Raw genomic sequence first — 14,356 nt, forward strand, 5'->3', positions numbered from 1 at the left:
GGCCAATTGCTTTCTAGAAGTAAGTGAGAGTATCACTTTGCCCTTCCCCTTCACAGCAAATGTAGAGGCATTCCCCATGTACAGATTTTCGCCATTAATCTCTTGGTAAGTAGTGAACGGACTCCTATATGCACATACGTGCCTTGTTGCACCAGTATCCACCCACCAATCGTTGGTATCACCAACCAAGTTAATTTCTGAAACCATACCAACAAATTCAGTATCAACAGCAATCCTAAACGAATTTTTGTCTTAGCTTGTTATTTCACGTGGGGATTGATAACTCCTGATCAATCCTAGTCGTTGAAAATTTACGATCAACAGAATACTACGACATAAATATAAAGCAAATATATATATATATATATATATGTAAAGCAATATGTAAATAAATACAACTAAGTTGATTCGAATTCATAGACTTGATCTTGTGAGAGAGGCTTGCGTATGCAGGGCAATGTCCTAAGACATAAATTAGTCCCCACACCGATGTTGTGGTTGATTGTAGACGTCTACCTTGCCAGATACAACTTTCGTTCCAAGGCCTTGCACGAATGCCTTGAAACCTAGCGAACGTCACTTGTGTTTCTCTAAAGTGTTTTGTCAAAGAAGAGATGCCGAAGAAGATCTGTTTGCAATGAACCTTCACGCCAATTTTATAGAGGACGGACAAGAAGACGCAACTGTTTGTTCAATTTGAATTTGATTTGAACAGTTACAACAGTTTTGAATCACTTTACCCAAATTTTGTTTTTATCTTAATTTATAAAAATTAAAAAAATTTATTGGAATTTTAATTTCTGACCAAGGCTCAAGGCCCTATCTTTGATATATTAAATATATATATATATATATATATTTATTAATATATATTTACAATATATCCAATGGAAATGGGCTTGCCTCCCATCCAATGGGCCTTCCCTTTTTGTTTGTCCATTTAATATGTTGCTTGTGTAAACGACTAGAGTCTGGTCTTTAATGTGGGATCATCTTCCAATAGGTTCTAACAGATGTCAAATAACATCATGTTTGGACGACACAAGGGGAAGTATTGAAGGATATTCAATTTATGTGTGACTTACCAAACTAGGATTATTTTCCATTATTGTAATAGGGGGAGAAGATTACTCTAGATTCCTAGTCTTAATTAGAATAAGATTTCCTAGACTCAAAAGGATTCCTAATTTTAATTAGAATAAGATTCCTATACTCAAAAGGAATAGAGTAGTTGTCACTATTCTCTTTACTTCTCTCTTTGCATCCTTTATTCTTGCACAAAATCTTAGTTTTTATAGAGCGAAAAGTAAAAACTCACTCAATTTAAAGCAATTATAAATCACTAAATATTTTTGTTAGGGACTGAGCTGTGATTTTTATCTCTCTCTCTCGAAATCGGAAGCGATGCAGGAACCGGAGCTCCACGACCTCTCCGACAACGCCGAGGTGGTTTACATGAAGGATAATGTGAGCATCCACCACGCCATGCTTGCATCAGAGAGGATTAGTGGACGATTAACGCTATTCAAGAAGGGCTCTTGTCTATTCATGGCATGGATTCCGTACTCAAACGCCATGGTTTGTGAGAAAGATAGAATTGTTTATAGTATAAGGGAGGTGCCATTGACAGAGGTTCGGTCCATTCGACGCCACACTGGATGGCAGTACATTATCGTCGTTTTGGCATCTGGACTTGCGCTTCCCCCTCTCTACTTGTACAACGGAGGAGTCAAGGAGTTCCTTGCTACAATCAAGCAGCATGTGTCTATTGTGATATCAGCTGAGGATGATAATGTATTTCTTGTCAATGATTTTCAAAATCCTCTAACAACTATAATTTCGAGGCGAAGGCAAAAGGTTCATGATCATCATGCACGAGATCTCTCGATTCAAGTGTTGGAAAAATTCTCTCTCGTGACGAAATTTGCTCGAGAAAAAACTTGGCAACCCTTCTGTGGTGATTCGAACAACGTCTCTGATAGAAGTCCAGTCTTGTCACCTTTGGGGTGTGATGAGTGGTACACCTTGTTGGATTCTCAAGGGCGGATCATGGATTCAGAAGCTTTAAGAAAGAGAGTATTTTATGGGGGAGTTGAGCACAAATTACGGAAAGAGGTCTGGCCATTCTTGCTGGGACACTATGCATATGATTCAACATATACAGAGAGGGAGTATGTTAAGGCAATGAAGAGGGCAGAGTTTGAGACACTAAAGAAGCAATGGCAGAGTATCTCGGCTATCTCCCCAGAGCAGCACATTATTGACAAAGATGTGGTGAGGACCGACAGATGTCTCTCCTTCTACAATGGGGATGATAATCCAAATGTGGATCTGTTGCATGACATATTGTTAACATACTCGTTTTACAAGTTGGATCTTGGTTACTGTCAGGGTATGAATGATCTTCTGTCCCCAATATTGTTTGTACTGGGGGATGAGTCGGAATCATTTTGGTGTTTTGTTAGACTGATGGAGCGCCTTGGCCCCAATTTTGACCGTGACCAAAAAGGCATGGACCCTCAACTTCTTGCTTTAAGGAATTTGGTGGAGTTGTTAGACAGACCATTGCATAATTACTTTACACTGCAGCGTAACTGCTTGGAATACCACTTTTGTTTCCGCTGGGTTCTGTTACAGTTCAAAAGGGAATTTGAATTCGACAAGACATTGAGATTATGGGAGGCTCTGTGGACACATTATCCATCTGAGCACCTGCACTTGTATGTGTGTGTTGCGATACTCAAGCGATACCGTAGTAAGATCATTGGGGAGCAGATGGATAAAGACACTCTAATCAAATTCATCAGTGAACTGAGTGGTCAAATAAATCTTGATGGCCTTGTGAGGGATGCAGAAGCTCTGTTCATATGTGCTGGTGAGAAGGGTGATGCTTGCATTCCACCTGGAACAAGCCTCACTGCCTGTTGACGGTGGTTTGTTATACCCTCAGGAAGAACTAGATGGCTTGAAGAACTAGATGGCTTTATTCATTCACCCATCTTTAAACTTGATACGAACACTTTTTGTGCCATCACTAGATAATTGGTGCCTTTGTCAAGACAATTAGCTTGTGTGTGTATCAACATCCGTGGATTTTGAGACTTAGATATGTTCACTTTATGGTGCAATCATCTATTGGTGTCAACATTTTTCTCTCTTATATTTTCTGAAGGAAAAAAAAACAAAGATATACAAGTGTTTTTGTTGAATATGGTATGACCTATTTTCTTCAAAACCCTAATCTGTCTCAAATCTTATCCTTCGATTGCTTATATCAAATCTGGTGATGATCAACTTCTCATGTGAAATGGACCATTTTGGAATGTGCATTGTCCTCATTTTGCCTCAGATTGAATGACAACGCACATTTTAGGACGACTGCCTTAACTCAAACCCAAATGACAATGCACATCTCATTGTTTGGGAGCATGTTTATTCATAGCATCCATGATCATAGGCCCGATCAGGTTGGTCCCCAACCTCAGAACCAAATTTTGAGCCTCAAACGTTGACAATGCACCCATACTTCGGGCTTGAACCCAAAGCTCTTACCGCAAGCCCCAAACCTAAGACCTCGAGTCTTCGGTTGCCTCAAATCTTTGTCCCGGACACTGTTCTCCTGAGCTTCAAACCCTCAGATTCTCAGAACTCGTCTTTTCTAATTTGAAAATTGTTATTTATATATTTAGCACGCGCTGTAAATATCCACTTTTCAGGATGTTACACACATAATTGATTCTGGTACTACCAAATTTCGCTTCAACAAGAATGAAACAACATTTTATTTGGCAACTAGCAACAGCATAAAAGGAATGAAACAATAGAAATCAATAGTTTAACTTTTCTTCCATGGATTCTCCCCGTAGTAGTATGCGGTGCCAACCATAAGTGCTACTGTGGCACCTTGGACAACCACACGAGCTCTCATTAGCTTCTGGCCTAACTGAGAATTCCCTTGCCTGAAGCTGATTAAGCCGGCTGTGAGCACAGCAGCAGTCAAAAAGGCCCCTGAAAAGTTCAATTCCAAAACGTTACTGGAATGATCACAATGAAGAGTAAATTGTAAAATGAGGAAGCACAAGATCATCAGAAAGTCAGCTCAGCCCTTATATAAACAAAATCCAAACGCAAATAGCAGCAGACATATCATCGTTGATCAGACTGAAAGTAAAGGCAGTCCCTTGCAGAAAATAAGTGGACTACAGCTCTTTAAAACATAAGCAACATATTCTAGGAAAATCTTCTTCTAGTTGTTTCACATGCCCCAACAACAATGAACCAAACCACAGATAGTACACCTGCTTTGTCTGGAGGCTGTGAGCAACTCCTAAACACATACATGACTATAAGATCTGTGAGCAAATCAACTTGATATCATTCAGTTCTTAATTATTAAACTGTTGCATTTAAAAATTGGACGCTTACAACCAGACACAAAGGAGAACATTTGTCTTTTAAGTTCAAAGCAAAGCACAGAGCCATGAAAAACAACTATTTGCATCTTATTCCTTTGCCAAACACTAAACCCACCATACATACACCTCCAATTGTGGTAACCGCTATTTCCATCATTTTGCAAGCGACTTCAATCCAACAATCTGAATAGCATTTATCCTTAACATACTTCCCGATCCCTCCTAAATTTCCCCTCAACTCATTTTGCAAGACAACCAGGAACAGTACTAGATGAAACCTAACAAAATATCAACTTTGGAGCCCAAAAACAAAACAAAAAAAAGGCAACAACCATCTATTACACTTAATGTTCACCAGGAAAAAAAGGCAACAACCATCTATTACACTTAATGTTCACCAGGTGAAACTCTTTTGCTAAGAAACTGGACTGGTGCCATAAGAACACATAACTTCAACAGAACAGTTTACACTGTAATATATCAAATAAACATTCTTTGCCAAATGGAGGCCTACTTCTCTAAATTCATATACAGCAGATAAAAGAACTCATGGATGAAGATTAGAGATTGAACTCTGCACTGTCTTATATCTAACCGGACAATCATTCACTTCAATCATTAGTTTTTACGCCTTTAATATATTAAGACAAAAAAAATAAAAAAAACCAATATAATACTATCCCAAATCCACCAAAGACCAAACCTTTGCTGCTATTACATATAAACCACAACAAAGCAAATCACAGAGAAACTGGCAAAAGGAAACTTACCAACCGGTACAAAAGGGTTCCTCTTCCTCTTCTTCTCCTCAAAGAAAACTTCCAAACTGGGCTCAACCTCCCCCATCTTCTCCATAAAACCCAATGTCAAGAGCAGGGAAATTGAATCGAATTTGGGGTCGACTGCCCTAAATTGGAATCCCACAACCGAGCAAGTAGCAAAATGAAATAAATAACGCGGTTGGTACTTTCGGGTCATGGGTCTTGTTTCTAAAATTAGAAATACAGGCCCAGCAGGGCCCAGTTATATTTCTCTCTCTCTCTATATATAACACCAATAATATGATTTTCAGGTTGAAGGAGAGAAAGTGGCCTGGGAGATATGGGGACTTATCTGCCATTTGCAGGGATGGTAATGGTGGAGTGTTTGGATGTGGGAATGACCACACTAAGCAAAGCGGCCATGTCCAGAGGAATGAGTCACTTTGTTTTTGTTGTCTACTCAAATGCTCTTGCCACTCTCATCCTCCTCCCTTCTTCTTTCATAATCCACAGGTGGTGCACTACTTCACTCAAATCTCCATTTCCATCTTCAATCTTGGCCAATGAAGGTTCTGGAATCTTCCTGTTCATCATCTTGAAACTCTGTTTTTGTTTTTATGTGCAGAAATAAGAGACCCCCATTGACCTTCTCCATTCTCTGTAAATTCTTCCTTCTTAGCCTTGCTGGGTATGCGAATTTACTGTTGTAATTCTATCATCTGAAAAGCTTTTACTTTGGAGACATGTAGTGTAGGGCTTCTTACCCTTGTTTTGTTGACTTTACCTCAAATTTTCAGGATAACTATTATGCAGAACTGTGTGTTCACTGGAGTAAGCTACAGCTCTCCCACTCTTGCTTCTGCAATGAGCAATTTGGTCCCGGCTTTCACTTTCTTTCTTGCTGTTATCTTCAGGTGTGTCTCCTTTCCTTGCTCAAACAATAGCAAAATTCCAAGCCCTTTATGAAAACCTTTAATTTCTTTTGAACATAAATCATGAGATGAAATTAATTTGGGAACTTACTGGAAATTCCTGAGGGAGTAAGGAGAGACTTTTGTTACTAGGTACTTAAGATTTTGTGTCTGCTTGTAGAATGGAAAAGTTAGATTTGAGGAACTCAATAAGCCAGATCAAAATCATGGGCACCCTGGTATCCATATCAGGAGCATTGATTGTCACTCTCTACAAGGGTGCTCCACTTTTTGGCACACCAGTTCAATCAATTCCTGACTCTTCTCCCTCGAACACCTCTTCGTCAACATCAATGAATAATTGGATCATTGGAGGCCTTTTTCTTGCAACAGCTTCTTCATGTCTTGCAATATGGAATACTGCTCAGGTAATATCACTGTCATGTGCGATCTGCTTTCTTCTTTTTTCCTTCAAAGACTCTGTGAGAATGGAGCTGATCTTTGTTCACATTATATCTGAAGGCTGCAATTCTTAAAGGATACCCCTCAGAGATGACCATAGTCTCCTTCTATTCCTTATTTGGAACCATTCAGTGTACAATACTTTCTTTGTTTGTTGAAAGGAATCCAAGTGCCTGGACACTGAGGCCTGACATTGAGCTTGCCTCTATCTTCTATTCAGTAAGCACATAGAAATAGATTTCCTTTAATTTGCTAATTTAGCTTTGTATTGAAGTAGCTTCTGATTCATAGCATTCGTTCCTTAATACGCAGGCTATTTGTGGAGGTGTTTTAACATTCTCTGTGCAAACATGGTGCATAAAAAAGAAAGGACCTGTATTTGTGGCTATGTTCAAGCCTTTGGGGATTGCCATTGCTGCTTTGCTAGGCGCTATCTTTCTAGGGGAAGAACTCCATGTTGGAAGGTAACAACCTCTGTCTCTCCCTATTGTCATTTTCAGATCATGCTGCCTACTTTAGTGATTAGTAGGTGACTTGATCATAAATAGTGAATTAGATAGACACGCCCTTAATAGTATGCCTCATTAGTCAAGAACATAGCTTTATTAAAGGACTTAATTCAGATGGTACTTTAATATGCTTTCATGACTTCAGAGTCATCGTTATACAGTAATCTATTAGGTCTTATGCAATCTTTAAACGGTGTATTCTAAGTAAGATACTGTGATAGAACAAGAAATGCATAACTTGTGCGTCTGGTGTGAAAATGTTAAAGTGTATCCAATACGGATTGTAGTATTGAATTCTTTTATTGTGTTTCTTGCTCAGGAAGCTAAAGATGACATGGGTTATGAAACTTCTTGACAATAAAAAAGCTAGAAAGAGTAGTTATTTGTATGGGGAGGGTGGAAATTGGAAAGCATGAAAATGACTTGCATCTGCCAGTCAGACTTGTTTCCAGGGTTGTTTAGAAACGTTTTATTTAGTCCTACACAACCATTTATAATGAAAAGCACGTTGCATCTACCATAAGGGGCAGATAGGATCAAGTTCTGTTTATGCACGTTATTTTGCTCATGGTGAAACTATTAGAAATCTAGAAAGCATGTGGCAAGGGTTTTTTTGTAACAACTCTGATAACAGAGACTAGATAGTGCTTACTTTCTCATGGAAATCCAATTATAACCCATCTTACTGATGTTTAGTATCATCCTCTATAGTTACACCAGTAATTGTAAAACCCAGTCATCAAAACTTGTATTATGAGAATCTCAAAATCCATTATACAGATGTATGCTCCCTTTTGCTGTGAGTTACAGTGGAGAATACTAAATTCAAAAGCACAAGATTAGCTTTGCCTTTGAGCGGACAATAAATACAGTTATTTTTCATCTCTTTTTTCTGGCAGCCTTATTGGAGCAGTGGTAATTGTTGTGGGATTTTACGGAGTAATCTGGGCGCAATCAAAAGAGGAAAAAGGTTTGGATATAAAAACAAAGGAAGATGGTGAATCCCAGGAGGATGAGATTGATAGGCTGCAGTCGTCATCTCAGAAGAAGCCTCTATTGGAGAGCGAAGTACATGTTTAAAACATGTGTCATGGCTAGATGCAATTACCACATTATCATATATGTTTCATGGCTAGATGCAATTACCACATTATCATATATAAACTACAATAACACTAGCGTTTTTTATATTCCTAGCAACAAGAAAAAAGTTCATGTATATATTGGGAGAACCTATGGCATAACAAAATACATAAAATGTAGACATTTCTTTTTGTTTCCTTATAGTTTGAAGTTGACATTTTCTGAGTTGAATGACTCAACTCTTACATCTCTGGTGTCTGATGCTAAACCAGCAATGATCTTCATGTTTACATCAATAACTTGAAAAAATAAGTAAAAATATAACAATCCCCAATGCCGCAACTCACCAACCAGGTTCTCCGAGCAAAAAATCCCCTATGGCTGGCCAGTAAACAATATCACTATGAAAGCTCAGGAAGCATGTCCACCCTGAATAGTCCTACAATTTCTATTTGAGATGTTGCATAAGACAGAACCGGCGCAGTAGGCAGGGCTACAAAGAAATAGAAAATTGTGAGCCTGCATACAGTGAAACCTCAAGTCTTCAAATCATCAGACATTGCTGACGGTATGCAGTGTGTAGCAAGAATATCTAGGGTAGCTGCTTTTGCAGTATTTGTTCGGAGGACTGCCATCTGCACAAACACCAGTTCCAATTCTTAACATATGATAGAGACATAATGCAGGTACACACCACATGTATCGGAGATAGAGATAGATATTGAAAAAGATGTTGAAAAAGAGAGAGAGAGAACCTGTTGGTATTCTAAATCAAATTTCAAAAACTCATCCTCACAGTTCTCTACCATGCTGGCCAAGCTTTTTAGATTCTTCACAGGCTTACCATTAAAAGCAAGAACCTACACAAACATAGAGAGTATGTCATCAAAGAGAGCTATTTGAAGTAGTTCCGCTATTAATTGGCAAAATTATAATATCAAAATAAAAGGCCGCAGAGAGCAACCGCTTACCTGCGTGTTAACTATGTCTTCATACCCAATGTTGATATCAGCCACAAGCACCTGAAAGATGTTTGCAGATTGAGGGGGAGGAAAGTCAGCATAGGATCAATAGAACAACCCCACCAGAATAGATAGAGACACAAAAGTTGAGAGACAGAGATAGGATACCTGAGAAACCACTACAAGCTGCTCATCCGGTGACTGCCGCAAGGAATGCAGCATTTTGTCCAGAAGTTTGACAGGAGCTTCAAACTCATAATCCTTTCCATACTGTAAATACAAGCAAAAAGAGTTGGATGACAACCTAGTATACAGAAAATTTATCTTATTTCATATGAAACCTAAACGCTAGCTATAGAATTGCCATAAATTTAAAGTTATTAGCAACTATTACAAAATGCAAATGAGGCAAAGATAGAGCGTCTTAGTGGCAACCAAGCCATGTTATGTCATGCTTAGACCATGTCATTTTAGGTTTGTGTCGAGTTTTGCTTAACCCTACCCCAACTTGAATTACTTTAGTAATGGTTACACACACAGGCAAAGACACTGTAGATAAAATAAACATAGTAAGACACAATATTGATTAATAAATATCCCAAAACTTCCATTCAGCAACATGCTTTTAGTAAGATAAACCAGTGAACAAATTAAGCTGAACCGATGATAGAAGTAGCTGAGCAGATGATAGAAACAGCTTTAAGATCACTAATAAAGCAAACATATAAAAATATCAAGCAGAGTGATGTCAAAGTAAACTACCAACCTCGGATCGAAGATAGGGAACAGATACAGCTGTGAAAACAAATCCTGCAACAATATAATATGAAGGAGGTCTGCCCTTGATGTGTGCTGGAATTAGTCTTTTGTGGGATGCAAGTTTTATATCAAAACTGAGAATCTCAGAATTGCGCAGAACTTTAACCTTTGAGTTATCCCCAGTATATTTCTGGGATATGAGGTAACTAAAACCTATGCGTTCTCCATGCCGAAAAGGAACTGAAAATCATCATGGGAAATGCCAAATCACATAGAGTACAAGAAGCACTTATAGGCAGAAAGAGAGATAAATGAAAGACATTACAAAGCAATATATAAGTGAGAAATACAATACTTATCAACACAATTATGACATCTTAGCAGAAAATCATAGAAGAAACATATAAAAGCAAGGATAACCACAAACTCAACAATGTATTGGATTTTTATTTTTTGATCAAACGAATAATAGATGTAAGAATATACACATAATACATATCAATGTGTCATTGGAACATGAGAATAACTGAATAACACATGCCTGTTCCATCATTGGCAATATTAACTCCATCAAAGCTGAGAAGAATATCAGATGGCTTCAAAACCTGAGATTCCAGAGCAGTGGGATCAATTCTTCTGATACGAACACCCTTTTGGTCAGGTTTCATCCCCATTGATGTACGCAAATCAGGATTTTCCATTTTCTGCCACTCAATCCCAAGAATTGGAAATCCTGGCACATTATGGACAATTATAAGATGCAAAGTAATGCAAAAAATGATCATAATAAGGACCTGCCCGACTACCACAATTACCATCATAATATGCTGCTACAAGGAAAGACAGAAATTTCCAAAAAGTTAAATGCTTAAACAGATCAACATGTATCACATTTACCTGTATATGCTCCATTCTTCTCATAATCTTTGATGAAGTGCATTATTACTGGTGTGGGTATGACATAACCAATATTCTCCGCATCCTCATGCTTTAGGGACTGAAATGCAATACCCACACAAGTTCCTTTATCATTAAAAGCAGGCCCACCCGAGTTTCCAGAGTTGATCGCAGCATCTATCTGGAAAATGCAAAAGAGAAGGAATTAGGAAAAACATTAAACAGGTAAGTAACAAATCTACTAAAATGCTAGAATAACAAATTCTCTTTCTGCTGTGAGAGTGGCATATTAACAACCTGCAAACCTAGCAGTTCAGTCGACCCATGAACATACGACAGAATCTCAATCCGCGATACAACGCCACTCGTCACTGAAATCGTGTCTCCCCCAATCGGATAACCCACGACAGTAACAGCATCCTGCAGCGCAGGCAACTCCCCAAACTCCACCGGTGACACACCTTCCCAAAACTCATCATCATCAACCGTAAGCATCGCTGCAAACACCGCATACAAAACACTTGCACGTAAGACAAACACTTTCATCCTACAAATCCAAATAAACTCAAACGGCTTTTGCATAATCCACTAAACCAATTAACGAGGCTCAATGCACAACTAGTGAAGCTTTTTCAACACGTGATACCGGCCCAACACTCGCAGCGAAAGTAAACAACAGTAATGACAAATGAAATGTTTTGGGAGTACCAATGTCACACTCGGTGCCAATAGCGAGAACAGTGGCCAAGTACTTGGTATCGGAGCCGCGCTTCTTGAGCTTGACCTGGGTGTAATGCTCCACTGAGTGAGCATTGGTGAGCACCCTCCTGCCGCCAATCACAAACCCACTGCTGCTCGAGCTGTACTGCCTCTTTCGCTGCCACGGCAGCGAGAAATTCGGCTCGGTGTGCGTGCAGAACACCTTCACCACCGCGTCCATCGACGGCACCACCCTCGCCCCGCCCTCCCAGGCCGTTCCGGGATCCGAATCGGCCGGGGCGGGCGGGTCGTGGTCGCCGTTTTCGGAGAGCTTCGGGAGCTTCTTGGGGCGGCCGCGGCCGCGGCGGGGGATTTGGGGTCGATAATCTCGACGTTGCTGACTGAGAAAACGGCGTCGTCATCGTCGTCTGCGGCGGATGTGGTTGTTGTTGGTGGTGGTGGGGATGCGGTGGTGGTGGCTAGGGTTTCGGGGGTGGGGGTTTTGGGCTTACGGCCTCGTTTTCGCTTGTTGTCGCCCATTGAGGGTGATTTGGGTTTTTGAATTTAGGAGGGTTTCTGAGATTTTCTGAGAATGTGTGTAGTGGGTGGGATTTAGGTTTGAGGGAGACGAAGAGGAAGAAAATGCGGGAAAAAAGAGGCGCAGAGTAATAAAACTGGAGGGAGGAGGGTCAAACTTAAACAAAAACGGTCAAACAGCTACAACGTTTCTTTTTTTTTTTTGGCGATGAACTCATAAACAGAATTTCAATATAGAGTTTCGGAATCATAACACACCCTTAAATCACAAAACAAATTGCGAATTGTGAAGCAGGCAGGGGGTTATGTCGGAATTAGGAAGTTAACGCCGCGACATCTATCTTGCCGGCCCAGTCCAATTATCCAAAAAGAGAGCAAGACATGATTGCCCACAAAGCCATCAGATTAGTAGTATCAAGTCCGAATGTGCGACGACTTGAACGAAAAGCATAATAATTAAAAAGGTTTTTATAAGGAACTAAAAGTTAATAAATAATAGCGATAGTAAAATTGCATCGGTTAATATTCACTTATATGTTTAGAATTCTTATTCTTTGGATAAATATGAGTTTTGCCAATATAAGATATTTGTCTCGATAATAATATTGTATTAAGTTACAACTAAGAGACTAATATGCATTTCAATAGGCTTGTTTAGGCCTGGGACTTTAGACCCAAAACCTGTGGAACCGTGTCCCGAACCGATGGTGCGGTGCGATTCTTAAATAAATAAATAAAAACAACGTTATTTTCAATTAAAAATAAACCGCACTCTTACCCTCAGTATCTCAGTTCTTCGACTCCTTCTTCCCCTTTTTAGTTCTTCGACCCTCAGCCTAAAATTCCTAAACTCAGCCTAAGTTCTTTCAATCTAGTCCCAAGTCATCAGTTCCCTCACTTTCTTGACTCGATTCTAATTTCTAAACCCCAAATCCTAACTTGAAAACCCTAATTTCTCTGAAAACCCCAAATCCCCAAACACCATCAATATATTTGAATAGATCTGCCATTGTCAAACAATTAAACTACACAATTTCTCATATGGAATTGCAAGAGTTTTGAATCACATCATCTATCGAACGGTCAAGTTGAAAATCAGTACTCTTGAAACAACAAAACATATTTCAATAAAAAATGATACATTGGAAAATTTAAATAGTGTGGTTGTTACTACGCAGCAAAAACATCAATATATTCTGAACACAATTACAACCCTAAACAAACATTCCAATCAATAGCACCAATAAGGGCCTTGAAACAACACATTCATCATCTACAGGTCCTACAACAATACTGTCAGGAGCATTGTGAAGTGCAGCCAGTGTTCCAACCATAAGCACAACAAGACCAACAAGGACTAGATTAGCCTCTAAAAAAAATAAAACCAGTGAATTAAAACCCTTGCATGGTAGTTAACCTATAACAAAAATTAACTGATTAGTGATTTGCAAACCTACAATAATCTATTAAGAGTTTATCGGTATGAAACTTAGGATTTGTTCAGACACTTTTCAAAAATGATTTTCTAAAGTTGATTTTTAAAAACAAAAATGATAAAATGAGATTATATTGTGACCTTGACAAATTGCTCATACTTATCATTCGCCTACTTTTTATCGGGCGTTTCCTGGGTTCTCATGAATGGTCTTGTTGATGCAGATGTAGAATGAAACAAACTGGAGCACCGCCAGTATCTTGATCAATACACGCACCACTATCTCTAGCGGTATCTTCACTTCTTCAGTAGCACACAATAAAAAGCATGCGAATGATAAGTATGAGCAATGTATCCTTAATACAGTGTCTTCAATACACAATACAACTTTATATTTTACCCGAATAATATGTAAAATAAAATACAGTATTAAGTTATCATCATGCAAATATAGTATTGTTAGGAAATTCAGAATTCCTTAACCCAAGATTGAAATCAAATGAAGATAGTAATCACAAACTATGCAAGCAATTTGCTGACGAGGTTCAGTCAAGCAGTTGACCTACGTCCCCGGGTGATGATGGTGGATCCACTAAACGAGAAGAATATTACAAACTCTTGAAGAACGTTTTGGTTCTTCCACACTCAAATAACTTCTCTCCTCACACCCAAATTCTCAATAGAGAACCTCCAAAGACGTACATCCGATCTCTCAAACCTTGCAACTCTCAAAATCTCTCAAATTATCAGAACTCTCAATTGTTGATCCACACGTAAAGCTATGCCTTTAAGGTTTTATCTCACAATTAGTCAGACTTACAATAGGATTCCGAATCATCGAAAGTAATCATAAATCTTTACTTCTAAAGAAAAACTCCAAGAATTCTATGTACGCCATAATACTTACCCAAAGTCTTGTAAAGAAT

The 14,356-nt window shown here is 38.9% G+C and overlaps 2 protein-coding genes and 2 pseudogenes across 2 annotated transcripts; 2 read left to right on the forward strand and 2 right to left on the reverse strand.

The window, feature by feature from the left end:
• Positions 1-1,404: 1,404 nt before the first annotated feature.
• Positions 1,405-2,977, forward strand: LOC112177416 (annotated as a pseudogene).
• Positions 2,978-3,654: 677 nt separating this feature from the next.
• LOC112180181 (RING-H2 finger protein ATL48) lies at positions 3,655-5,333 on the reverse strand. Its single transcript, XM_024318688.1, has 2 exons — positions 5,186-5,333; positions 3,655-4,008 (listed from the first exon to the last, which is right to left on the reverse strand). Exons 1-2 carry the CDS (start codon positions 5,268-5,270, stop codon positions 3,836-3,838), a joined length of 258 nt encoding a protein of 85 aa, XP_024174456.1. The 5' UTR covers positions 5,271-5,333; the 3' UTR covers positions 3,655-3,835.
• Positions 5,234-8,342, forward strand: LOC112180178 (WAT1-related protein At3g28050). The gene is made up of 8 exons (XM_024318681.2): positions 5,234-5,374; positions 5,488-5,689; positions 5,802-5,864; positions 5,974-6,090; positions 6,269-6,515; positions 6,610-6,768; positions 6,862-7,013; positions 7,958-8,342. The coding sequence occupies exons 2-8, from the start codon at positions 5,517-5,519 to the stop codon at positions 8,136-8,138; spliced, it is 1,092 nt and encodes a 363-aa protein (XP_024174449.1). The 5' UTR covers positions 5,234-5,374; positions 5,488-5,516; the 3' UTR covers positions 8,139-8,342.
• On the reverse strand, positions 8,280-12,250 carry LOC112180177 (annotated as a pseudogene).
• Positions 12,251-14,356: the final 2,106 nt, after the last annotated feature.

Source organism: Rosa chinensis, chromosome 7, assembly GCF_002994745.2.
Source record: "Rosa chinensis cultivar Old Blush chromosome 7, RchiOBHm-V2, whole genome shotgun sequence".
Lineage (NCBI taxonomy): Eukaryota > Viridiplantae > Streptophyta > Magnoliopsida > Rosales > Rosaceae > Rosa > Rosa chinensis.

What these genes read in the sequence shown, in the direction of transcription:
- LOC112180178 (XM_024318681.2), top strand. Translation starts at nt 5,517, where the DNA reads ATGGGGACTTATCTGCCATTTGCAGGGATGGTAATGGTGGAGTGTTTG. An exon ending in TCTTCTTTCATAATCCACAG is followed by an intron (nt 5,690 to 5,801) that starts GTGGTGCACTAC and finishes TTTTATGTGCAG; the next exon opens with AAATAAGAGACCCCCATTGA. An exon ending in GAAGAACTCCATGTTGGAAG is followed by an intron (nt 7,014 to 7,957) that starts GTAACAACCTCT and finishes TTTTTCTGGCAG; the next exon opens with CCTTATTGGAGCAGTGGTAA.
- LOC112180181 (XM_024318688.1), bottom strand. Translation starts at nt 5,270, where the DNA reads ATGGAGAAGATGGGGGAGGTTGAGCCCAGTTTGGAAGTTTTCTTTGAG. An exon ending in GAACCCTTTTGTACCGGTTG is followed by an intron (nt 4,009 to 5,185) that starts GTAAGTTTCCTT and finishes TGAACTTTTCAG; the next exon opens with GGGCCTTTTTGACTGCTGCT.